A 26,682-nucleotide genomic window follows, 5' to 3' on the forward strand; every position below is an offset into this window, starting at 1 on the left:
TCCTGCAGGGCATGTCGGGAACTGAAGTTTGGTGAAGCCCTGTTGGGTTCCGTGGGGGCCGCCAGGGGGAGCTGCAGAGCCCTGTAGAGCAGGGGTCCCCAACCCCCGGTCCGCGGCCCACTACTGGTCCGCAGCCATCTGACAGCCGGGCCGCAAGAGAACTGCCGGCAACGGCGACTCACTCAGTCTTTTCAGAACGCTTGGCGGGCGGGGCTTTGCAGCGGTGCAGAGAGAGGTGAGAGACTATTACAACAAAGTATTTTTATGGTCCCGACAGTTTCCCCATATGACATGAGTCTATAGAAATCACGTTACTACGAAGTACATTCAACAGATGCTTTCATTACAACGAAGTGACCTTGAAATGCTTGAACGAATCATCCACAGAGCAGTTAGATCTGTGGTCGCAGCTCAGTTGTGCACGTTTGCACAATGATCCCCAAACAGAAACACTGTAAAAAAAATCTCTTTCTTCGAACTTTCCTCGTACTGTTTTTTTTTTTTTTTTTGCTGTCTTTGTTGTCTGTGGTTTTCAGTGATTCCTTTTGCTTATTGCTTGTCAACATTTGAAAAACATCCATTGGAATTTAACTCATTGTCACCCACCTATAGAAACGGCAGACACGAAAAAAAGATTGCAGTGTTTGTGATGTGCAATCTGTTGGATTGGCAAATGTAAAGCATATGTCTTTGTTATATGCAAAAAAAGAAGAAAAATCTCAGATTGCAAACGTATGCGAACTGCTTAATAACTTTAATAATAATAGAAATGTTATGTAAATTGTGTATAAAACTGCCCCCCCCCCCCCCCCCCCCCCAACCAACCCCCCGACCAGTCCGTGGAAAAATTTGCATCTAATAAAGTGGTCCTTGCTGTCAAAAAGGTTAGGGACCACTTCTGTAGAGGACCTCCAGCGCTCCTGGGAGTGATTCCAGGTAATACTGATGAGCCACCTGGAACACTCCCGGGACCTGAATAAGAGGAGCCACCTCACTCCATTGAGGGTCCAGAGTCGGGAGAAGAGGACCAAGCCTGAGGAGGAGTGGAGGAGAAGGACTTGTGGCAAGGAAGGGAATAGACTGTATATTGGTGTGGTGTTGGTGGTTTGTGCCCTTTTGATTGTAAATAAACGCGGGTGGTGACATGAAGCTGTGTCCTGCCTGTCTGTGTTGGGGTTTAGGGAGGTAGTTTGCCCCCTAGTGGCTTACACTGAATATTTTTTATCCCTAAAACACTTGCTCATTTTATGTTATTAAGAAATGCAAACTACAGTAAAAAAAAAAAACTGTAATAAAAACAAACACTCCTATTAATTTTGTATTATACTTTTAAAAAAAAAAAAAACCAAAAAAAAAAAAACAGCACTAGCAGTAAGTAGGCTTTTGATAATAAATGTAAGTTCAAAAACAAACACCTTTGTCATGACTCCAGCAAAAGTAGAAGAACGTAAATATCATGGTCAGTGTAGGTGCCCTCACCTGTTAGGAGCCTTGACAGAATGAAGGTCGAGAAACCCTGCACTAAGGTATTTTTCAAGTTTAGAACACTTCCAAGAAAACCATTGAGGAATCTGATTTCTTTAAAGACAGATGTGTTAGCTGCATTGACTTTTAAGGGGGAGAATCTGCTCCAAAATACTTGGAAAACCATTGCAAGGCAATTAGTTGCTTTAATTGGTAAATTGGTTGCCTGTTGCTCTGACATCACATGTGATGAAGACCATGGAGCGTATGCTGCTTCACCACCTGAGGCCACAGGTCCAACACGCCCTCGACCCTCTGCAGTTCGCATACCAGGAGAAGGTGGGAGCGGAAGATGCCATCATCTACATGCTACACCGATCCCTCTCCCACTTGGACAGAGGCAATGGCGCTGTAAGAATAATGTTTCTAGACTTCTCTAGCGCCTTCAACACCATCCAACCTCTGCTCCTTAGGGACAAGCTGACAGAGATGGGAGTAGATTCATACCTGGCGGCATGGATCGTGGACTATCTTACAAACAGACCTCAGTATGTGCGTCTCGGGAATTGCAGATCTGACATTGTGGTCAGCAACACAGGAGCACCACAGGGGACTGTACTTTCTCTGGTCCTGTTCAGCCTATATACATCAGACTTCCAATATAACTCGGAGTCCTGCCACGTGCAAAAGTTTGCTGACGACACTGCTATCGTGGGCTGCATCAGGAGTGGGCAGGAGGAGGAGTATAGAAACCTCATCAAGGACTTTGTTAAATGGTGCGACTTAAACCACCTACAACTGAACACCAGCAAAACCAAGGAACTGGTGGTGGATTTTAGGAGACCCAGGCCCCTCATGGACCCCGTGATCATCAGAGGTGACTGTGTGCAGAGGGTGCAGACCTATAAATACCTGGGAGTGCAGCTGGACGATAAATTGGACTGGACTGCCAATACTGATTCTCTGTGCAAGAAAGGACAGAGCCGCCTGTACTTCCTTAGGAGACTGGCATCCTTCAACATATGCAGTAAGATGCTGCAGATGTTCTATCAGATGGTTGTGGTGAGTGCCCTCTTCTACGCAGTGGTGTGCTGGGGAGGCAGCATTAAGAAGAAGGATGCCTCACGCCTGGACAAACTGGTGAGGAAGGCAGGCTCTATTGTTGGCATAGAGCTGGATGGTTTGACATCCGTAGCAGAGCAATGGGCACTCAGCAGGCTCCTATCAATTATGGAGAATCCACTACATCCATTAAACAGTGTCATCTCCAGACAGAGGAGCAGTTTCAGCGACAGACTGCTGTCACTGTCCTGTTCCACTGACAGACTGAGAAGATCATTCCTCCCCCAAACTATGCGACTCTTCAATTCCACCAGAGGGGGTAAACGTTGAACATTATTCAAGTTATTGTCTGTTTTTTACCTGCATTTTTTATTACTCTTTAATATTTTTTGCTGCTGGAGTATGTGAATTTCCCCCTGGGATTAATAAAGTATCTATCTCTATCTCTATCTCTATCTCTAAACTGCTGGCGACATTTATGGTTTTTTGGAAAATGGAGACATGCTGGCTGTTTAGACTCTGTAGAGGGTAAATGCTTTCTAAATGTAAGATTTGCAGTGTAGACATTCACATTTGACATGATCACATGCTTTAATTTTCAGTACATATTCAAGACACAAATTCCTGTAAATTAATGCTCATGACAAATGTGCACATCTTTTACAGAAATTTTTACATTGTTCCATTTTACTTGTTCGCTTTGGGGAATTAAATAACTGAGAACCCTTAAAGATAGGGTGAGAAGCTCAGTCATCCGGGAGGGGCTCAGAGTAGAGCCGCTGCTCCTCCGCATCGAGAGGAGTCAGATGAGGTGGCTCGGGCATCTGATCAGGATGCCTCCTGGACGCCTCCCTGGTGAGGTGTTCCTGGCACGTCCAACCGGGAGGAGGCCCTCGGGGAAGACCCAGGACACGCTGGAGGGACTATGTCTCCCGGCTGGCCTGGGAACGTCTCGGGATTCTCCCGGAAGAGCTGGAAGAAGTGGCTGGGGAGAGGGAAGTCTGGGCATCTCTGCTCAAGCTGCTGCCCCCGCGACCCGACCTCGGATAAGCGGAAGAGAATGGATGGAAATATAGAAATATGCAAACACGAGTTACCAAAAAGTAGGCTTTTTTTTTTTATTTTGGAGTGTTATTTCCATGCAGATATCTGGTGTTATGTATGCTACTACTGACCACTACCACTACTGCTCTCCTTGAACTTGAGACCATTTAAGTCAAGTGTGTTAAAAGACTAAATCTAGTAAAATTAAGTTGTGCAGAATTTGCATGGAGAAAAACACAATACCATTGTGGGTGCTGCTAATCATAATGATGTGTTGTGTGTACGTTTCATGTGTTCCTTAGGGATTAGATAGATAGATACTTTATTAATCCCAGGGGGAAATTCACATACTCCAGCAGCAAAAAATATTAAATTAAAGAGTAATAAAAAATGCAGGTAAAAAACAGACAATAACTTGAATAATTTGATAACCTATTAAAGATGATTGCATTTTGCATTGCACCCAGTGATGTAGGAATGGGTTTTGGCTCTGTGCTATCCTGTAATGTTGAAAAGAGGTTCAGAAAATGGATTGTTTGACATAGATACTTCCTGAACAAAAGAAAATGAAAAATAAACTGAAGAATTAAAATACAAATGTGATGTAGTAGATAGTGGAAAAAGGATGCGAGTTACAAACTGAAAAAATTAAGATCTAATATTGAAATGTTCAATGTCAGTTCTTTACAAATAGATTATTAGTCAAAAACAGAACACAAATGACTACTAGCCTTAATGTGTCCTATTTAGATTCATCATCTGCCATTTCACTGTGAAGCTTGGCTTTAATACCTCATTAACTAAATCACAGACTGCATCCTTTCACTGTGCCTGGCAGGTGTGGGATGTGAGATAACCAGCCTAAATAACAGTGGTAAACTATGAACAAAGATTCTCTTTACAAGCAAAACACTGTCCACGAAAAAAGCTGCTATTTAAATGAAGTTTCTTTCTCCCTTTTACTGTTCATTAAGGCTTTCAAAATTGCGTGAATAAAACTCTGACATTAGCAAATAACTATAATTAAAGACGTATATTATCCCTGAACTAGCATTTACTGCTAGTTGTAATGTTGTATAAATATGCTTGCTATAATTTTCTGAAGTCACGAGCCAGGTGAAGTTTCTGTTTATTTCCAAATGGGTACTTTTCATGCAGATTTATTGTATATATTAGCTTTGCTGTATTCCATAATATTGTAGCAGGCACAGATACACAAACGCATCAAGATTTGGGCTTAGAATAAATTATTTTATGCTATGCTTATGCTGTACTTTCTGTTCAGAAAGAGATATCACTTTAGAAAAACAGATTAACTTCTTGAATGACAAAGTGATCCTTCAGGTAGCTTTGCTGCTGCCTGTTTGTTTACCCTTTTGTTTGATCCCTGTCTTTGGTCCTTTTGTGTGGAGATTTGCTTGTTTCATTTTCTTTGCATGGATTTATTGATTTTACCTTACCTTGCTGGTCTAAGGGAATTCTGTAATGTCATTTGTCTTTTGTGAAAGTGTCTGCATGTCACTGTTTGTTTATGCTGTGCAAAGGACAGGATTTGACTGTTGCCTTGCTCTTACTGTTTCCAGGGTCGCCTTTGCAACTGAAATATTTTACTCTTTTAATGCCAAAATAATGATCTGAACAGACTTTGAACATAATTTTAAATGTGTTGCCTATTCAATGGCTTAAGATACAGTAAAGAAAAACAGAAAATAAAAACACCTATTGTATGAAAGCAGGAGACATTTGAGGGTCAGCTCAAGTTGGACAGTTGGGAGAAAAAGTCAGAGAAGCGAGATTGCGTTGGTTTGGACATGTGCAGAGGAGAGATGCTGAGTATATTGGAAGAAGGATGCTAAGGATAGAGCTGCCAGGGAAGAGGAACAGAGGAAGGCCTAAGAGAAAGTTTATGGATGTGGTGAGAGAGGACATGCAGGTGATGGGTGTAACAGAACAAGATCGAGAGGACAGGAAGATATGGAAGAAGATGATTCGCTGTGGCAACCCCTAACGGGAGCAGCCGAAAGAAGTAGTATGTTAATATGGTACAATACAGGACTCAGTATGGCTCCTTATAACACAATTAATATGTTTCCTGTTTAATAATGACCATTTTGTGAAACTAATATTTAAAATGTCATGAAAATTGTGCACTGAAACTTTATACAATCAAGTAATGCAATTAAATTATTTAGATCTGCATTGGCATCCTTTGAAAGAGGTAAAATGTGTCCATTTGTTGCGTATTGTAATGGTTTTCCTTGGGTCTGCAAACTTTTTGGCATAACCCTGTCCTTGTCTTGAATTGTGCATTTGTGTGTTCAATGAACAAGACTTTTGACTTTAGAATCAAAGATTGCAATATGATGGCATTCTTAATAATCAATGCATCCATCCACTTGTTTACTGAACCGTTTTATTCCAGATTTGAGGACCATGGGCAAATAGAGGCTAACTTGACATTACCCCACTACAAGACAACAAGCTCATTTACATTAAAGCAAAATTAGAAGCAACAGAAAAAATGCAAAACACAAAGCCTTCATACAGCAAAAGTTCTAAGTGGTTCTGTCATTAAAACTGCAAGAAAACAAAAGTAATTATGCATTTAAGAAGAGTATAGATCATCAGTGCATCAAACAACAGTATCCTAGTAAAAATTTCCTTGCCAAAGATTTGAGTGCCAACAGGCTGTAATCAGTCATATTATGTTGCATTGGTTTTCCCTTGAGTGAACATCAGTACAGTGAATTATTTAAAGACAAAACTTGGATAAACAGGACCCTGATAAGACAAAATACCGGTATTTGTGAATTCAAGAGTAAGCTGACCTATGGAGGTTCTGAGGATCTAAGGTGAAACATTATCAGGGTTTTACTGTTGTAAAGGTCCTACATGCATTATGTTCACTGTTAACTAAATGAGATCATGTTTCATTGGCCTGCAGTATATCATGTAAAAGGCTGTGCTTGTCACGTAAGGCTTGGTAAACCCACTATGCATAACTTACTTGTTCTTGTTCTTTGAATATTTATGTTCTGCACTTCTAATGTAAATATTCAGCTGTTTCATTCTCTGTGCTGTAATGCATGTGTTCAAAAACAGCCACATCTCAATTTAACAGTACAGTAGTGTGTTATGTGTGGGGTATCCTGAAAGTGGTCCAGATTTTACACCTACAGTGATATGAAAAAGTTTGGGAACCCCTCTTAATTCTTTGGATTTTTGTTTATCATTGGCTGAGCTTTCAAAGTAGCAACTTCCTTTTAATATATGACATGCCTTATGGAAACAGTAATATTTCAGTAGTGACATTGAGTTTATTGGATTAACAGAAAATATGCAATATGCATCATAACAAAATTAGACAGGTGCATATATTTGGGCACCCCAACAGAGATATTACATTGATACTTAGTGGAGCCTCCTTTTGCAAATCTAACAGCCTCTAGACACCTCCTATAGCCTTTGATGAGTGTCTGGATTCTGGATGGAGGTATTTTTGACCATTCTTCCATATAAAATCTCTCCAGTTCAGTTAAATTTGATGGCTGCCGAGCATGGACAGCCTGCTTCAGATCATCTTAGATTTTCGATGATATTCAAGTCAGGGGACTGTGACAGCCATTCCAGAACATTGTACTTCTCCCTCTGCATGAATGCCTTTGTAGATTTCGAACTGTGTTTTAGGTCATTGTCTTGTTGGAATATCCAACCCCTCTGTAACGTCAACTATGTGACTGATGCTTGAACATTATCCTGAAGAATTTGTTGATATTGGGTTGAATTCATCTGACCCTCGACTTTAACAAGGGCCCCAGTCCCTGAACTAGCCACACAGCCCCACAGCATGATGGAACCTCCACCAAATTTGATAGTAGGTAGCAGGTGTTTTTCTTGGAATGTGGTGTTCTTCTTCCACCATGGAAAGCGCTTTTTGTTATGACTAAATAACTCCATTTTTGTCTCATCAGTCCAAAGCACTTTTTTCCAAAATGAATCTGGCTTGTCTAAATGAGCATTTACATACAACAAGCGACTCTGTTTGTGGCGTGAGGGCAAAAAGGGCTTCTTTCTCATCACTCTGCCATACAGATGTTCTTTGCGCAAATTGTAGAACGATGTACAGATACACCATCTGCAGCAATATGTTCTTGCAGGTCTTTGGAGGTGATCTGTGGGTTGTCTGTAACCATTTTCACAATCCTGCACATATGCTGCTCCTGTATTTTTCTTGGCCTGCCAGACCTGCTGTGTTTAACAGCAACTGTGCCTGTGGCCTTCCATTTCCTGATTCCATTCCTTACAGTTGAAACTGACAGTTTAAACCTCTGAGATAGCTTTTTGTAGCCTTCCCCTAAACCGTGATACTGAACAATCTCTGTTTTCAGATCTTTTTGAGAGTTGCTTTGAGGATCCCATGCTGTCACTCTTCAGAGGAGAGTCAAAGGGGAGCACAACTTGCAATTGACCACCTTAAATACCTTTATATCTCATGATTGGACCAACCTGTCTATGAAGTTCAAGGCTTAACGAGCTCATCCAGCCAATTTGGTGTTGCAAGTAATCAGCATTGAGCAGAGACAGGCATTCAAATCAGCAAAATTACAAGGGGACCTAAATTTTTGCAAAGCCAGTTTTTCACATTTGATTTAATTTCATACAACTAAATACTGCTTCACTAAAAATCTTTGTTCAGAAAACACCGCAGTACTCAGATGTTCCTAGGAAATGAAAGCCATATAACTGTTATCTTTTTTGTTGAAAGGAGAGTCAATTATTATGCAGGCTGAGAGGGGCTACCAAACTTTTTCATATGACTGTATATTGGTTTTGATAAGGGATTTTCAAAATAAACTATTAATACTTGAAACCATTTGTCCATTTAATAACTTTTCTCATACTAACACGATTTGCTTTTTTTCTATAGTCCTTTTTAAGTGTAATGACGTTATGGCAGCTTGAATTAATTCAGTTCACTTCATATTACATTTTTTGAAGAGTAAAAATTCTATTGATGTTTGCCCACCTAACACATTTACTTTTTTTTTTCTAATAAAAGATCCAGATTTACTTATAGATTGTTATATATTTACAGTTAATTTATTTAGTTTATTATTTTTTTAACACATTTTGTTATTGCATGAAAAATGGCACAGTTTTATTTTACCTTACTATTCAAGTTCAAAAGATTTAAGTTTATAATTTTCAAAGTAAGTTTACTTCTTTCTACATGTGTGAGTTTAACGTGTTATGTGCATGAGTGTTTGCTGTGTAATAATATTTTCATATTTCTAGTTAGTTTAACAGAGATGTTACTTTGTTTTCAGCCTTGCTTTACATCCCGATAAAACTCAAGTTGCCACTGGACAAGTTGGAAAAGACCCATATATCTGTGTTTGGGATTCCTACAATGTGCAGACAATCTCCATTCTAAAAGATATTCATACCCATGGAGTAGCCTGCTTAGCCTTTGATTCAGATGGGCAGGTAAGCTTTGATTGGCAGCTTGCAATGGTCTTTAAAAGGTGTAACTATATCAAATATTAGTATAATGAGTAATATGTTGCATGCTTGTGTAAAGGACATGTGTCAGGTGTTTTGAGATTTGTGGATGATGTCATTTTAATTTGAAGTATTGCTTAGTATGATTTATTGGTTTGATGCATGGATATTATAGATGTTGGTATAGAAAAATAAGTACTGTGTTCTTTTTTTAATTTTGAGAAGCTAGGTTTTACAACTAGTATATATACAGTATATATATATTTGAGTAGGATCATATATTAGTTATCCAATTAACAAACTCCATTGTGCAATAAAATATAGGTGTGCAGGTTTACAGAGTGTGTATACCTGTAGTTTCTGTGGAAGATAATTTTAACAAGACTTATTAACTCAATAAATCCATGAACATATTGACATATTAATTCATTCATTTTTCTCCACTTATCCAAGACCAGGTTTCCAAAGAAAGCGAGGCCCATATGTCCCTTTCCCCATTCACTCTTTCCAACTCATACTCTGGGATCTCAGTGTGTTCCCAGACTGTCTAGGAGATATAATCCTCAGTCGCCTCCCAGCTGGTTGTGCCTGTAAAATATTATGCAGGGAAATATCCAAGAGACATTTATATCAAATGTCCAAACCACCGCAATTTACTTCTCTCAATGAGGAGGATCAGTGGCTCTACTACGAGCCTCTCCCAGATGCCTGTGCTTCTCACCCTATCTCCTTGCAAGGAAAGGTCATTTGAGCTAGTGGTAACTGTGGTCTTGTCCTTTTGGTCATTTCCTAAAACTCATGACCATAGGTGAGGGTAGGGATGTACATCAAGCTTTGGCTTCTGCCTTCGTCACCACTACATTTTGGTGCATTGACAGCATAGCTGCGCTAGCTGCCCCAATCCAACTGTCGATGTCCCCATCCCTTTCCCCTCACTCATGAACAACACCCAAGGTATGTAAGCTCCTCCACATAAGGCAGTGACTCACCTCCCACTGGGAGAGGACAACCCACATTTTTGCTACTGAGTCATCTGATTATTTGACAGAACCTTATTGAGCCAGATTGATAGTTCATGGTCTCCACAAACTCCCCCCACACCCAAATTTTTGCTTTGTTGATCGCCAGGGCCACAGTCTTTTTGGCATATCTGTAACCCTCTCCTACTTTGGGAGTCTCCCATGTTAATCATACACAGAAGGCCTCCTTTAGCCTGATGGACTCTCTCTCACTTCTGGTGTCCACCATTGGGTTCTTGGGTTGCAGCCTCAGGAGGCACGTATGGCTTTCAGGCCACAGCTATTGGCATCCACTTCCACAATGCAGGCTTTGAGCAAGGAACTCTATGTTCCTGGCCTACCCTGGAAATCAGGAAAAGCTTTTTCAGGGGTGACAGTTGAAAGTCTTCTGGACAGGGGCTTCAAAATTCTCAGTCCACCCTCACTACTCACTTTGCCATTCTAGTTCTGTCCAGGTGACTGCCCCATTGTCTGACCCAGTCTCTCACCAGGGGCCTCATGCATAACACCGTGCATAGAATTCACACTAAAACATGGCATACGGACAAAAGAGGAAATGTGCGTACGCATAAAAAAATCCAGATGCATAAATCTGTGCGTTCGCCAACTTCCACGTTCTAAAATCCTGTACATAAATCCCAGTCAGTGTGAAAAGTAACACACGTGCATGCGCCTGTTGCCACTCCCCAACTCTTCCCAGAATTATGCCTCTTTTGAATATGCAAATCAATATAAAAAGCCCTTAAGCTCAGCATTCTGTGAAAAAGCAATGGCAAAAGCACGGGGGGAAAATAGAAGAATTTCAGCGAATATCAAGTGGAGGCAAGGAAAAACGTACTATTTGTTGGTTTAAACAGTGGTATAAACAACAAAAGGAAGTTGACCGAGTGACATAGAGTGTTGGAGAAACTCGAAAGCCGTGAAAAGGCGAGTCATAGCCCACCGTCTGAGTGTCATATGAAAGCTTATTAGGGTACAGAGAAAAGGAAAAAAAAAATGGGGTTGAAATGTCAACTTTAATCTCGAAATTTCCACTTTAATCATTTAGTTTATTTTATCATTAAAGTATAACATCATAAATATCATCTTTAAATCATTTAATTTACTAGCTTCTCAAATACCATTGTAACTAAAGTAGCACTTTAAATGCTTTGTTTTGTATTTGTTCTTCTATGTGCTCTGTGTGTGAATCACTACTTGCTTCTTAAACTGGCTTTCTCTTCCTCTGACAGGACACAGAATCCATTACATTTGTGATGTTACAGCTCTCTGAATAATTAAAATACTGAGATGTACAGTATACTTGCTGTCATTTTCATAATGATAGGAGTTAAAGTATGTTCTTAAACATGGGGACACGGTGGCGCAGTGATAGTGATGAGCTGGTGCCCTGTCCAGAGATTGTTCCTGCCTCCCACAAGATGCTTGCTGCGCTGTGTGTGACCCTCGAATAAATAATTCATTGTAGCAGTACTGTCTCTTTCAAATGTACTAACCCCAAATTCCTGTCCTTCCTTTTCTTTCTCCAAGTAACCAATCGGCTCTGTAATAGATGTTAAGCCATCTGTAAGCTTAGAATGCCAATTCTTCAAAACGTTTAAGGAACATTAAAATATCTTCGTAGTACATGTTTAATTATTCCGTCCATCTATCCATCCAGTGTTGCGTCAGCACCAACAAGAATACAGCGCAAGGCAGGAACAATCCCTGAACTAGCTAGCGCTGCGACACCGTGTCCTCACATGTTTAATTATTAACAATATAGATTATTTAAATGATGTTAACATTTTTATCTGTATAATATAATAAACATTTTGCTGCATTTCATCTTAAAAATGATATCGTCATCATATGTTAATACACGCTTTTTAAAGTGGCTCAGGTTGTGCAATATTATAACTGTATCACAAGTTTACAGTGAGGTAATTGTACTAGTAAGTACAAACCGTTCTACAAGGAGCACTTGATGGACTGATTGAGTACTTTTATAGTTCTTGGGATGAAACTGTTTCTGAACCGCAAGGTCCGTACAGGAAAGGCTCTGAAGTGTTTGTTGTATGAGAGCAGTTCAAATAGCGCATGGCTGAGGCAGCGTGTGCTTGATGCTGTATACCGATAATTCTCTTTCCGATCAGCTGCTGTAGAGCTGTGATTCCACACTCGGGTACAGTGGGATAAATACTCTGAGTGGTGCATTGAGAGGAACAACGCTAAAGCAGCTATGGTATTTGGAATAGTTTGGCAATTCCGTGGACCATTATATTGTTACAGGTTAATTGCAATCAGATGCCTTAAACTAATTAACAATATGCGGTTAATTTCAGTGTATTTGATAACGCTGCGTCAGGGATGTGGGTCTAAAAAAGAAAGGGAAACCAAACTGGAACAAAAGCACTGCTTTGACGCTGGGTGCCGCCAGTTTGCAAAATCGAGCGGAGAACTTGCATACGTGAAGCATTTAGCTGGTGTGAAAATGTGCTTGGCCTTATGGCAAGTTTTTAGGTTTTATACATCGTGATGTGAGCGTGGAAATGGGCTTATGCAACGTTTTTGTGCGTACGCACCGTTTATACATGAGGCCTCAGGTGATAATTAGTTGACGTCTGCGTCCCTCTCTTCCCTCTAGTGTACAGAACATAAGGCCACAAATCTGACAACACAATAGTAAAATTGATCATAGATCTTTGGCATAAGGTGCTGTTGTACCAAGTACACTTATGAGCCACCTTATGTTCGAACATGGCACTTACTATGGACAAACCATGCCTTGCACAGAAGTCCAATATCGAAATTCAGTTTAGATTTACATCACACAGAATGTTACTCCCAATCAAGCCTCCAGGTGTCTCCATTGTCACCCAACAGAACTATGGAGACCCTGGTTGGGACCTTTTCAGGATACCCTCCAGACATTCCAAGAAGGTCTGGTTCATTGGTACATAACCACATACAGCAATCAGTCTTCCCTTCCACAACCTTTAGCCACACAGATGCAGCCCTTTTGTTCTCTGGGACAAACTCCAATATGGCATCCACCAGGCAGGGGCTCAATATAAAGCCCAATCTCGCTAGCCTTTACCCCTGGGCAACCTCAGAGTACAGGAAAGTTTTTTGTGTATTTTGAGTGGTTTGGTTCCAAAATTAAGCAAGTGGGTGGATGTGAACCCAACTATATCTCTACCTCACCCACCAAACTGCAGCTCTTTCCTCTCAAGAAAGGTAACATTCCATGTCCCAAGAGTCATTGTATGTGCCTGGATTCCAGTCAACCAAGACCTTTGCCTTTTGACCACTGCGCAAGTCACATCGCACCAGGCCCCTACTCTTTTTGTTGGTGGTGGGCCCACAGTTGGGTATTTTTTGGGCCATGCACAACTGGGCCCCATGGCAGGTTCAGCCACCAGGCATTCATCTGTGGGTACTCTGCCCAGGCCTGACTCCAGGCGTAAGCCTCGGTAACTCCATGCCAGGTGGGTGTACTCATTTTAAAATTGTGCAGCTACATCATTAGGGGCTGTCATTTGATCTTTGTCTGACCTTTCTTCTGGGACAAATTTACCTTGGGAGGCTTTCTAGGAGCTTCAGCTCTGGGCAACATAGCTCCCAGGACCACAGTGGCACTCAAACCACTCCACCTCCATAAGGTGCTGATTCCCAGAGTGATAAAGTGATATAATAGTTAAACAAATCTATTTCCTCTTACCATCATCCTTTAACTATCATGTTTGCATTAAAAAACTTGGTTTTTGGTATTGAAGTTAGGAAAAAGTGATTGTTGTTGAGCATTTTAATTTTCATCATAGTATTCATATACTGTATCTGTATGTACTTGTATCACTATCATAACTCAATGTGCCCTTGAGACATTTTGAAAGGGTGTACAGTAGATCCAAGCTTAACTTCATAGCATGGGTTTACATTTATAAAGCAGGAAGTAAATCTAAACATTTGTAATAAGTGCTCTATGCAAACATTACTAGTTGCTCCCTGTCAGATGTCTTCTCCAGATCTCCAAATTCATAATGCAGTTGTATTCCTTTGGTCTGATACTTTTTTCTGCATTTGCCCAATACAAAAAGATCACAATTGTTTTGTTTTTTTTCCTTTCCCAAGAATGTAAAAAATTGTGTTGTACTAATTTTCACTTGATCCTAAACTCTTTTCTCTAGCACTGTCAATCACCTTCATTACCTGCTGCAACTGCTTGATTGCTTAATATGATCAAAATGTTCTCATCAGCATTTTTCAAGCAATTCATACCTGCTACATCCTGTCTTTATTTTGCTATCTGCTTTGTGATCCTGGACACATTTTTCTTTCCCTCCTTATTCTGCAACTCACAAACTCACAAATCTTTTTGTGCCATTACAACTGCATTTCTTGCATTTCACTTTGCTTCCTTACAGATCATCCTGTAACCTTCTGTCCTTGTTTTCTGCTACTCTTTATAGAATTTCCCCTTTTCCTCAATTAACGTCTCTGCCTCCACACTCCACCACCATGTTTCCTTGTGTGTCCGCTATCCCCTTTTTTTTTTTTTTTTTTTTAACACAAAAATTTTCTGCTGTTCTGTGACTTTGGGTTAGAATGCATTCCTTCGTCTGCTTGCATGTTGTGAAAGGCGTCAGAGGGATGTTGCCATCAGAAAGGGCTGCAGTCTTGAAAATTATGTGCTGCAATACCCCTGATGCTAATGTACAAAGATAAGAGTTACGTTAAGAGATAAGTTAAGGCATGGTCTGGGTACGGCCCATAATACCACGTGGGTGTCACCAAATGCCTACATCAAACAGACGTTTGGGGAATAAAATATGGTATTTATATAATACCAGTAATGGCGCACTGTACTGTGCAGTGAATACACCTGACTTGAGCATTCCTAGTTTTCAGACTCTTTTTCTGTACGTTTACCATTTGTTTGCTCAGAGGTTGATGCACTTGCTGTTTCCTGAGCAGCTCTTCTTTTCTCCACCCTAGTGGCCCGCTTCTTCTCTTCTTTTGTTGGCATCTTTTTGCGTTAAAACTGATATTCAGTGTTTGTGTTGCAATTACTTAGTACATTTTCCTTAATTTTTCACTTAAGCAGGCACTTAAGTCTTCAGTTTGTCCCAAGAATGATTTAAGATATGAAGAGGTAGGGGAAGTGATGGCAGAGGAGGTAGGGAAGAGAAAGGTGCCTGTACCCATGCGCCGCATGGCCGCCATGCTGGCTGCTGCCGAGAGTTGATTCTACAATAAAATAAAATAAAAACAAAAAGAGGAATAACCTTGGAGGCCAATCATCACCCGAAAGCTGATAGTAGACATCACGTAGTAATATGTGTACCAAATTTCAGGTCAAATGGTCAAACGGTTTGCAAGCTACAGGTGATTTAAAATTCTGGACAGACAAATGGACAGCCATGGTAGAGTATTCTATAGAAAGATCTTGGGTTGTTTTACTTCTGACTTTAAAATGGGTAGTCAAAGTGGTGAGGGTAAAGATGGTGATATATATTGTGGGAGCTGGCCCGGACACAGACAGGCGGACACCGAAGGTTCAACCACCAACACACGTTTATTCATAATTACAGTGCACACAACCCAGTACTCCTGTACTAATCACCCTTCAAGTCCTGGCCTCTCCCAATGCCTTTCACTCTTCTTGACTGCCTCCACTCCTCTCCTCCAAGCTCTGTCCTCTATCATCCGGCTCCAGCCATCGAATGGAGGGAGGCAGTCCCTTTTATCTTCACCCGGACGTGCTCCAGGTGCCTCCCAATGAACTTCTGCTGGCACTCCCTGGGGTAGTGGAAGTGCCGGCTGTGCACCCAGAAGCACTCTGGGTGACCCTGGTCTTTGTACCCCCAGCACTTCTGGGTGTGGCAGAAGTGCTGAGGACCAGGGCTCTCCTGGCATTTGGGCACCCCCTGGCGGTGACCATGGGCCCCTATAGGGTTGAGCTTCCATGCTCCTTTCCCATGGTCCCCATAGCCACCAGGGCAGTCACCCCCTCATGGTATATATAAAATATATATTTGCATATGCTCAACAGGTTGGCAGAAGAAAACATAAGTTTTGAAACAAATCTATGAATGTGTTATCTGGGGATACCTTTGAAAATTGTAATGAGTGGTGACTGTAAGGGGCACGCTGAGGCTAGTGCTCATTATTTATAAGGAAGTCCATGGGTGTTTAATTCAGTACAATTAATATCATGGTTAAGAAGATTCTTTAGTCTGGTGATGCAATGGAAATGGTTGCAGCACATTGTTTAAGAAAAGAAATCAAGTTGGTGACATTTGAATCTGATGCTGGAGAGGAACATTAATTGGGACATGGACAAAAAATGTGAATGCAATTTCTGGACAAGGTTGTGTATCACAACATTTATTGGTTGTAGGAGATCTTCTAGTTAGAGTCATGAAGAAGGTAAGAGATAGTATGTACAAGGGTTGGAAGTCTAGAAGTTGAAGGAGAAGTACAATATGAAAAGTAAATTTGCTAAAATTGAAAAACTGGTAGCAAGAGTGAATGATGTTTGACAATCATGTGTGAGTTGCAAGTGGGAAGTGATGAATGTCTACTTGGGGGGGGGGGGGGGGAACTTTCTAAATGGTGGTGACACACACTGTAACACACTGCTTAATGAGTTGCAAATGATGCTCTCATCTACAGTAAACGTTTTAAGGTGTGACAAATACTGAGATTTTAAACATTTTCTTAAGGGCATAAATAATTGTTTAAGAGAGAGAACTTTTTAAAGTCCACTGAATTGTTCTTGTTGCCTCTTTCTATTCACAAAGCTAGTGGTCGAGTACCTAAATACAGCTAAATGTTTTGACTCTCCGCAAGTCACTTAACAAACCTGTACACTTATTTTAGAAATATATGTCAACAATTGTACCACAGCTATGTACTGTACTTACAATGGTGCTCACCATATGACACCACTGTATAAACATTGCTGTTTTTTTTTACTTTTTTAAAAAAAAAAAAATAAGTAGTGTGACATTTTAATTTTAATCTCCAATTGCCACTGCTCAAAAAGCAAAACATAATGCCATCATTTATTTAGAAATTTTAAAGAAGGGGTTCTTTAACTTTTTAATCTGAGGACCCAAACAAGAAAATCGGTATCATACTAATACCATAATGACAGCAGAATCAAACACAGACAAATAACAATGGCACATATAATAAAAAAAGTACTTGTTTTTGTTTCCATTCAAGGATATTTCCCACCTATTACTCAAAGAGAAAACTGTAAAGAAAAAAAAACATTGTTAATAAACAATAGTTATCATACAAAACAGAATAGATTTCAAAGGCATATCTCTGCCATTGTAAATAATTAATGTAAGCTTTATCAAAGCTTAGAGAAATGAATTCTTTATAATGGCCTAGGCTCAAGGATATGATGATTTTTTTGAAAGAACACCATGAATTGTCACTTAACTTAGTCACTGGACTCATGGTGCCAGATAAGGAATAAAAAAATAATAAGCAGTTTATCTATCTTGTCATAAGAAATTGTTTTTAAAATAACGTTTTCAAATGAGCTCCACCGTTAACAATATAGCCTTCTAACCAAGTTCGCAAATAGCTCAAAAGTGGAATAAGCTGAACAAACAGTTCAATAAAGTGAATACATAGTTAAGTCACATAGCTGATTTATTAAAAAACATGTGCAATTTGTATTTTATAGAGGTGATAGGATAAATCTTGATGAAGAATTTGATTAATAGTTCAATTGAAAAGGTTTAATGCTACTGACTGACCATGTCCTCTCTACAGTCTGTTTTGATTATTCTGATGTTCTTACAGTTCAGTTCATTCACACTACCTATAGATTTGATTTTATTGTGACACTTTAAAACACTGTTACAAGATGGAATTCTTCCTTGCCGAGACACATTAAACTTAATATGAAATCTTCTTTGCCCCTCTTACAGATTTAAATTCAGCATATGCCATATCAGCAAACACGTGACGAGCCCCTAACCAGTTGTCCATGGTCACTGTAATGGAATTTAGTGCACAACGCTTTCATGGCACTATATATATTTCCAGCTTATTGACTCATTCCTAACAACCCCCTAAAAATTATTATATCTTTTGTGCTGCACTCCACCTATTTTTGTTTTAACATTTCAAATAAGCTTGCCTGTGTCATTACCTTCTCTCTTCCCCCTTTCTTATATGTGTCTTTGTCAGTCATCTCAGTTTGATTGTAGGGTGGTGGTCTTGTGGGCACTATTTACAGTATTATATTTTTGGATTATAGGAATGAAAGCTCTCTGCGAGCTATGTTTATACTCTGCATCATGGATCGCTTACTGCAGCAGTAAATGGTACAATAAAGAGAGGGTGGTAATATCACTCACCACAGAATTTATGCATGGATGAGCTTGGCTAAGTTTACTACACAATCATGTGCCAACACATCCGAAACATGTCCCATAGTTTAAGAAACACTGTTCTAAAGGCATTCCTATCTTTTTAGCCTAAACTTAAATATCTCTTTCCTAATATACAACAGCAAGTTTAAATTTAAATACAACACTAAAATAGTAGACACAGGCAATGGTAATACTAATCTGAGCAAATAGTGTGGAAGTTCAGTTTAGAATAAATAATTAATTGCTACTACTTCATTTTTCCAAGATCATTAACTATAAATAAAATTGTGATTACTGGAAGTTGTGGTTTATCCCAGTTGGAATGAGTGGAAAGCAGGAATTAAGCCTAAACATGGTTACACTTTGTCACTAGACAATCACATAAACCAAACCAAACCTAGTCTTTATCCTAGTCTTGCATCCACAAGCAGCATGTTTTCGGGCTGCAGAAGAAAAACAGAATCACTAAAAGCTAATATGAGTATGGCATAAAGTGAAAGCTTAATGAAGCATCCTGGCCAAAACTGAAGCTGGAATTAAAACACTGTGAGGCCAAAACACAGCAGTACCTGCTCATGGGACATTTAGACTAGTTTAAAGATACATCCAAAGATGCATGCCCTGGGACACATTAGTGGTGTTTCCGGTCTCACAACATCAGACACCCTCGCTCAGGTGACCCAGCCAGGGTTGATCAGGCCTTAGATTGTGTCCCAGCAGCAGTAGCCCACAATTCAAACCTCCTGATCCAAAGCCACCCGGAGGTCCTCTTTGCAGCCCCTATGGTGGACTTTATAGCTCTCCTTTTTGTAGTTCCTGTGATGCCAAGTAGGGTGTGGACCTTGTATAAACAGCAGCCAGCAAAGCCTCTACACCTCACCTCAGTGAGCTCATAACAAACATTCCAGCCACTCCTTCAGCACTGCTCCACCAGCTCATGGTATTTGGACCACTTTCATTTGTTAGCCTCTTCAATGCAGTCCTCCCAAGGGACTGTCAACTACACTATAAGCACCTGCTTTGAAGAGGCAGATGTTAACACCATGTGTGGCCTCAAAGATGTTGGTGTAACGTGGTCCGGGAGCTTGAGCTGCCTGCCCAAGTCTACTCGCAATTCCCAGTGCAATTTATTATTTAATTTATTATTATTATTATTATTTATTAATTTATTATTACGTGAGCAGGCCAGCTGCTACTGAAGGCTATATATATAGTAGGAAAAAATAATGAAACAGACTTGCAATCAAGCTAGAGACCATGCATCATCACACATTGCTTACTTAAAGTCCTGGTGGAGAGTGACCGAATGTTTACTTTAGATATACTTTTACAATTCATTCACATTTTAAAAACAATTTAGTTTGAATGGAATTTTAAAAATATGATGGTAAAACACTAACATCTGATTGTGCTCATTCAGAGTAATTTATGGTAAATGCAAAAATGTGTCTGTATACAGTTCATGATCTGAGAATTGTACAAAACAGTCTTCTTCGTCTAAAGCATTCTCACTTTCATATGGGGTTGCTATTTTTGACCAGACTCCTTCATTCTCATCTGTTGTATGCTTCCTCAATTGATACCCCTTTCTCCCATAGATGCCCCTTAAGATAGTCCATCCACTTTGTCTTTTGGTTATCCTCTTCTCTGTCTTGACGCTTCCATATCTATGATTCTTCCCCACACATTGTTACTCCCTCTTCTCGGTACATGTTACAGCTGGGTATCACCACTAATACCCAAATTCCAATTCACAATGCCCCAATTCAATTTGATACTGATTTTATCTTGATTGAATTAGTGTGCACTAATATATTTTAAGTGCTGGATTTTTTAGAGAAAACTTAACCATACATAGACAACATTAATATAATGTGACAAATTTCAGTAACACTTTATTTGAAGTGTATCTGCGTAATGACATCATAACATATGCATAAACATGGAATAACATTTAAGAAGAAATACTTGATTAGTAATTCACAGTTAACATCAGTATTTGGAAGATGAAGAACAAAATTTCACTGCTCTTTTTTAAAAAAATTTCACATCACTGCACTCTTTCAAAATTCACCATAATTCAACTAACGCACGTATTGCCACATCAGAGTCCACACATATTGGTTGGGGTGGGGGGTGGGCTCCTTCTTTGTGGATGCATCTACTTTATAAAACATCTGTATTATCTTACAAATTATAAAATAATCAAATATTGCTTCTTAAATAATAAATGTTACACAGTAACCTATTTTTATGTTATGAATCTCCATGTAGACACCCTTCAACTAAACTCTTAGCCAAATTTATTTCCCTATTGGACATTTAAAATAATCTTGAATTAGTTAAAATTAAAGATACAGCAGGAATATAATTCTTCAGTTGCTCACTTGTAGCAGTCACGTTAATCAGTCTTAAAAATGTGTCATCACAGTTCCTCCTCGGACAAAAGCAAGCATTTTAAAATGAGGATCTAGAGCTGATGCTTGTTGACAGCAGCATGGAATGAATGGGACACAAGCGAAAAACAACTGGCCATCATGACTAATAATGCTGCTATTATGGAGCTACTTCAAATCAGCTGCTTTGCTCGCAGGCTGCTCTAATAATTCCAACAATTGCCCTCTTGCTTTGTCATGTTGGAATCTACTGCCCTGGATGTTCCCTCGTTTTCAACAATGTTTCAGGATCTCTTATCTTTAGAGATAAAAACTATTATAGATTGTTATTTTTTGGGCAGGAGGCAAATTAAACGGAAGCTTAGAGCTATACACTGGAGATGGTGGGGATTGTTTAGGTTCTACTTATGTCAACTGATATTACGTTTGTTGTGTTACAACAATAATTGACGTCTAAGTTGCACAGCTTACATATGGCTTTGCTTTTATCCAGTTGTTCTTTACTGACTCACCATTTGAATCTTTAGTATGTCCACACATCTGATTTAAGTGTCAAAGATGCTGATTTCAGTTAAAGAAGACACACCATTTTATGTGAGACCAGTAATGGTGCACTGTACAATAATGTGTAGTGAATACACTTGACTTGAGCGTTCCTAATTTTCAGACTCTTTCTCTGTACGTTTACCATTCGTTTGCTCAGAGGTTGATGTACTTGCTGCTTCCTGAGCAGCTCTTCTTTTCTCCACCCTAGCGGCCCGCTTTTTCTCTTCTTTTGTCGGCATCTTTTCACATTAAAACTGATTAAGTCAGTGTTTGTGTTGCAATTACTTAGTACTGTTTTCCTTAGTCAGTGTTTGTGTTGCAATTACGTAGTACGTTTTCCTTAATTTTTTACTCAAGAATGATTTAAGATATGAAGAGGTAGGGGAAGTGACAGTGAATGTGATAGGGATAAGAATGGCGCCCATACACATGCACTGCATGGCTGGTGCCGAGAGTTGATTCTACAATAAAATAAAATAAAATAAAAATAAAAAGAGGAATAACCTTGGAGGTCAGTCATCACCCCGAAAGCAGATAGTAGACGTCACGTAGTGTATGTGTACCAAATTTCAGGTCAATAGGTCAAACGATTTGCAGGCTACAGGTGATTTAAAATCCTACACGGGCAAACGAACAGCCACGGTAGCTTATTATATAAGAAGATAGTAAAGTAAGGCTATAGAAAGCCTTAACATCCGCATTAGTGACATCTACTGGATCAGAAAAGTAATTGAGCAGGATAGAGATTCATGAGATAGAACTTGAGACTTTAAGAATCGCTATAAAATCATTTAAACAAAAATTAATGATCAGTTGGAAAATCGATATTTTTATCCAGGCATAGTACCTTTGGCTTCTATCTTGTATTTTCTTAGAGATTTCCCAGCTTTAACTGTTTCTGTAATTCTCTCATTCCAAATTTTTACAGTCTTTGTTACATCCATCTCAATATCCTCGTTTTTGTAGTATCTAGTTTCCTTTCATGCGACTTTTAAACTACGCAGGTTTCTGATCTGTACAGTAATAAATGGATAACCACTGTTTTATGTACTTTACCTTTCACTCCTGTTTCCTTTTTGCTGTTTTTTCAACTATATACTGTAGCTCTCCATCCTGTATTATTTCTTATGCTACATACAGTATTTGAACTTTTCCACTATTTTAAGTCTTTCACCTTGGAGGCTAACTTAAATCTTACTCATTCTGTGTTATCTTTCTAATTGTAAAGCCTCTATCCTCCATAGCACTTTTCCACTCCTCCAGTTTCCTTTCAACAATATTCATAGTGGTGCCATATTTCATGGTGTCATCTGTAAATAGTGTGCACCATGGGGTCTGATCTACTCTTCCCGTACAAAATCACATCCATAACTAGAGTAAAAAAACTGGGCCTAATGATGATCCTTGACTTAACCCAACACTAACTGCAAACCTTTCTTTTATTCCTACACTACTTCTCACTTGTGTGTAGGCACCTTCATTTTTATCCTTAACTATTCTTACATACTATTCCTGTATTCCCTTCTTTCTCATACATCTCCACATTTCTTGCCAGGGGACTCTACAAATGTCTGCTTTATATCTATAAATACCATGTGTAGGCCTTTCTGTTTCTCTCAATATTTTTCCACAATCTGTTCCAAGGTGAAAATTACATCTCATGTACCTTTTTCTTGAATAAATTCAAACTGTTCTTCTGCATCTTTGGTCTCTCTTCTCAGCTTTTTATCAACAATTTATCCCAAAAATTTCAAATATGTGACATCAGGTTTTTACTCCTATAATTTCTACATCCTGGATGTCTCCCTTCTCCTTTATATAGGCATAATCACGCTGCTTCTCCAGTGCTTTGACATTTTCTCTTCACAAAAGATCTTTCCTTACCATTCCGGACTCTTCCATGCTTCTAACAGTGTCCCATCTAGTCCTGGTGCCTTTCCATTCTTCATTCTTTCCAATGCCTGTTTTACATCTTCACTATATTCCATGTTGTTATACCCACATTTGCCATCTTCAAATATTTCCCTTGAATTTTCCTCATTCAACAGATTCTCAAAGTATGTTTTCCACCTTTCCTTTTTTGAATACATATTTCTTGGTACAACTCATTCATTCTTTATCCCTTTGATATGAGATCTTTTGTTGCACAAGCTTTCAATCTTTATAATATTTCTTTCTCCCCCTTCTGGCTATCCAGTTCCCTGCATACCTCATCCAGTGCTTGCTCTTTTATTGTTGCTACTGCTGTTCTTGTATCCTTATTTTTTCTCTTATTTTCCTACTGTCTTTTTCCATTCCTGTTTTTCCCATGTCCTCTTTGGATCCTTTTTACACCAGCAGTGCTGCTTGTACCTCTCCATTCCACCACTCTCTCTTTGTCTGTTGGGGATTGGGGATGTTTACTAGTACTTTACCCACACTTGTTATTATTCTGTCAATTGTCCTCCCTACACCTACCAAATTTTCCTTCACTTCGCTTCATACTACTAAATCTGCTCCAAGCTTTTTTATTCCTTTGCTCCGCTATACTATATTTTATAATCTGCTCCTATTTCTCTTGCCTTATCGCTCTTCCACCTTGTCTCCTTCATATACAGCACTCCTGTTTCCCTTCACTCCATCATATAAGCTACAATATTTCACTTCCTCTACCTGCCAAGTTGTCTACATTAATAGTGCCTACTCTACAATTTAGCGCTCACTTCTTTTGTCATGCTCTTCTCTGTCAAAGTAGCCCTTTGCCTATTTTCATTAGGGGTCAGGCAAGATCCCTGTACTTTGCTTACGAGGAACACACTATCCTTTCTTGAATATAATGGTTGACTGGTCAATTTTGTTTTGGTTTTGGTGAGAGTTTTATCGATCAGATGCCTTTCCTTACGCCAACCACAGTTTTTGGTGGTAGGCCTAGCTTTTGACTAAAAAGTCAAAAAATTTTTAGGCAGTATAGCTTGGTGGTATTTCTCTTACCATACACAGGCTGTATTGACTAGTCTATTTTGACTAGGAGAAAATATCCCACTAGTTTCTAATTGCCCTCTTAACTGTTTGAAATCAGTTTTCCTTCTCCTAGATAAAGCTGTCTGCCAAGGTTGATACGCCAGGTCTGATCATAATCTACTGCAGTTTAGCCTGCAACAGCAAGGAACCTAGTTTACTATGGTGTGCCATGTGCAGGCATTGCAATAGTCTTGCTGTTAGTAGAGGGTATGTACACGTGCGAAGGGCTTATGAACTCTGTCTTCTTTTCACTGTTTAGACCTAGCTGGCAGTCTAACAATCAGTCTAAGACACTAAACACGTACTAAAAGCCTATATCTATAAGACACCATGGCACACAAAACAATATTAATATGAAATAAATAATAGGAGTGCATTTGGTGTGATATTTAAGTGTTCTATTCTATTTGAGTCAATTTAAAACTCCCATTGCTGAGTTTAGCTTCTTTTTTTATTCTGTAATTACTGGCATTTATGAAATAAACTTAGTTTTAACTGTGTATACTTCTTTAAAGTACATCACTGTTTCTGTGTAATACTTGAAATTTACACAATATTTATATGCATCTATGCATCTATCCATATTTTCTCTGTTCTTATTTTTATTGTTCTAAGTGAGTTACATATTGTAAGTTCCAGTCTTAGTGGCAGTGAGCACAAGGCCATTTTTAGTTTAATGGGTTTATTTTATTATTATCTTAATCCAGTCTGGACACTGCTTCTGTGGAGTCTTCATTTTCTTCCTGTGTTTCACTGGGAGTCTCTCTCTGGGTAAACCAGTTCTGCTTATACTTGTGAAAGACAGCCATGCTAATTTGATTGGTAGCCCTAAATTGACCCCTTTTGATGGATTAACACCCAGTTTAGCACCAAAAATTGGTTCCAGTATTCAAAGTCATCATCCGCATCCTTTGCTTGATGGATGTTTTTTGTTTATTTTTCCAGAGACTTGTCTCTGTAGGATTGGATGCCAAAAATACAATTTGTGTTTGGGACTGGAAAAAAGGAAAGGTACTCGCTACAGCAACTGGACACTCGGACAGGGTAAGTGCAGAAAGTTCTGTATTTTTAATGAGCTGTTCTCATAATATAATTGGTTTTAATTTTTTGTCTGCTATGTTTTTTCATTGCTTAATCTGAATATGCAGTAGCTATGAACAGATTAACTACTCATTAATCCAACATACTAAAAGTGATAATAGATTGTTTTTGTGATAGTTGATAATGTCATATTCTGTAGCCAGCAAAACCCTCAAGGAGGATTTTCTCATCCTCCTTCCCAACAGTTTATGAAAGAATCTTAATGTTAAAAAATAAAACTTTTTCTATTTACATTTTCATACTACTTTTTTTTATTGTAACTGCAGAGTTCATGTTGCAAATTTCCCCTGTATACATATAGCAAGATGCTCCTGCTTACATTATTATGCTGCTCCAAACCACTTTAGTGGAATCTTTTTGGAATGTAGTAATATTTTATTTAGTCTTCTATCCCATCAAGTGATGGGTGGCAGATGTGATTGATAGTTTGATTCCAACTATTGTACACTTACCCAGCTTCGTCCTGCCCCCAGGTGCACGGAGGTGTTCTACATTTTCTCTATGTGGTGCTACTTTGGTTGTGCCCTTGGCCCTGCCAGGCCCTTGCCAGCTGGGCACCTATTGGCAATAAATTCAATAATTATCTAAGTAAATGTATATAATTCTGTAACAGAACCCCAATAGACATGCCCATTGCTCTTTAAATCAGTTTGAACAGTGTATAGATTCAATCCTTCAAATTTCAAAGTTCTCCTTCAACAGGAGAATTGTTTGTCATGTCAGATTTTTAATCCAAAAACAGTCTACATTTCAAGTTAACAACAGCCTGCAAATTACTTGTCTAATTAAACACAACTTAAGTATTTAGTTATCTTTGAATACATGTATAACTCATAGTAAGTTAACAATTGTTTTTCTGGTATTCTTTTTGAAAACATATTTTTAATTTGACACATTTCTGGAAATGTTTTAGATATTTGATATTGCATGGGATCCACATCAGCAGAACAGGCTTGTCAGCTGTGGTGTGAAACATATTAAAGTAAGTTTGACAGTTTATATAAAATATTGAAAAGGTAAAAGACAAAATTCTGTAATTAAATATACATTTGCTTTAACTTTGTTTAGAATTTAAAGTAAAACCTGAGTTTTTGTAATGTATGTGGTATTAGCCAGTACTCTTGTCTTCATTGGCTACTGTGTGATATTCAAATTAGTAAAGCTGTT

At 39.0% G+C, this 26,682-nt stretch overlaps 1 protein-coding gene across 2 annotated transcripts in view; it reads left to right on the forward strand.

Annotated features, from left to right (window-relative positions):
* The window catches only part of LOC114665604 (echinoderm microtubule-associated protein-like 6), a 352,025-nt gene that overhangs the window by 80,111 nt on the left and 245,232 nt on the right, over positions 1-26,682 (forward strand). For both annotated transcript variants that reach the window (XM_051919661.1, XM_028820199.2), the window contains exons 2-4: positions 8,898-9,057; positions 25,360-25,458; positions 26,429-26,497. In XM_051919661.1, the coding sequence (XP_051775621.1) occupies positions 8,898-9,057; positions 25,360-25,458; positions 26,429-26,497 (328 nt within the window). The remainder of the gene's footprint in view (positions 1-8,897; positions 9,058-25,359; positions 25,459-26,428; positions 26,498-26,682) is intronic.

This window comes from Erpetoichthys calabaricus, chromosome 15 (genome assembly GCF_900747795.2).
Source record: "Erpetoichthys calabaricus chromosome 15, fErpCal1.3, whole genome shotgun sequence".
NCBI classification, from domain to species: domain Eukaryota; kingdom Metazoa; phylum Chordata; class Cladistia; order Polypteriformes; family Polypteridae; genus Erpetoichthys; species Erpetoichthys calabaricus.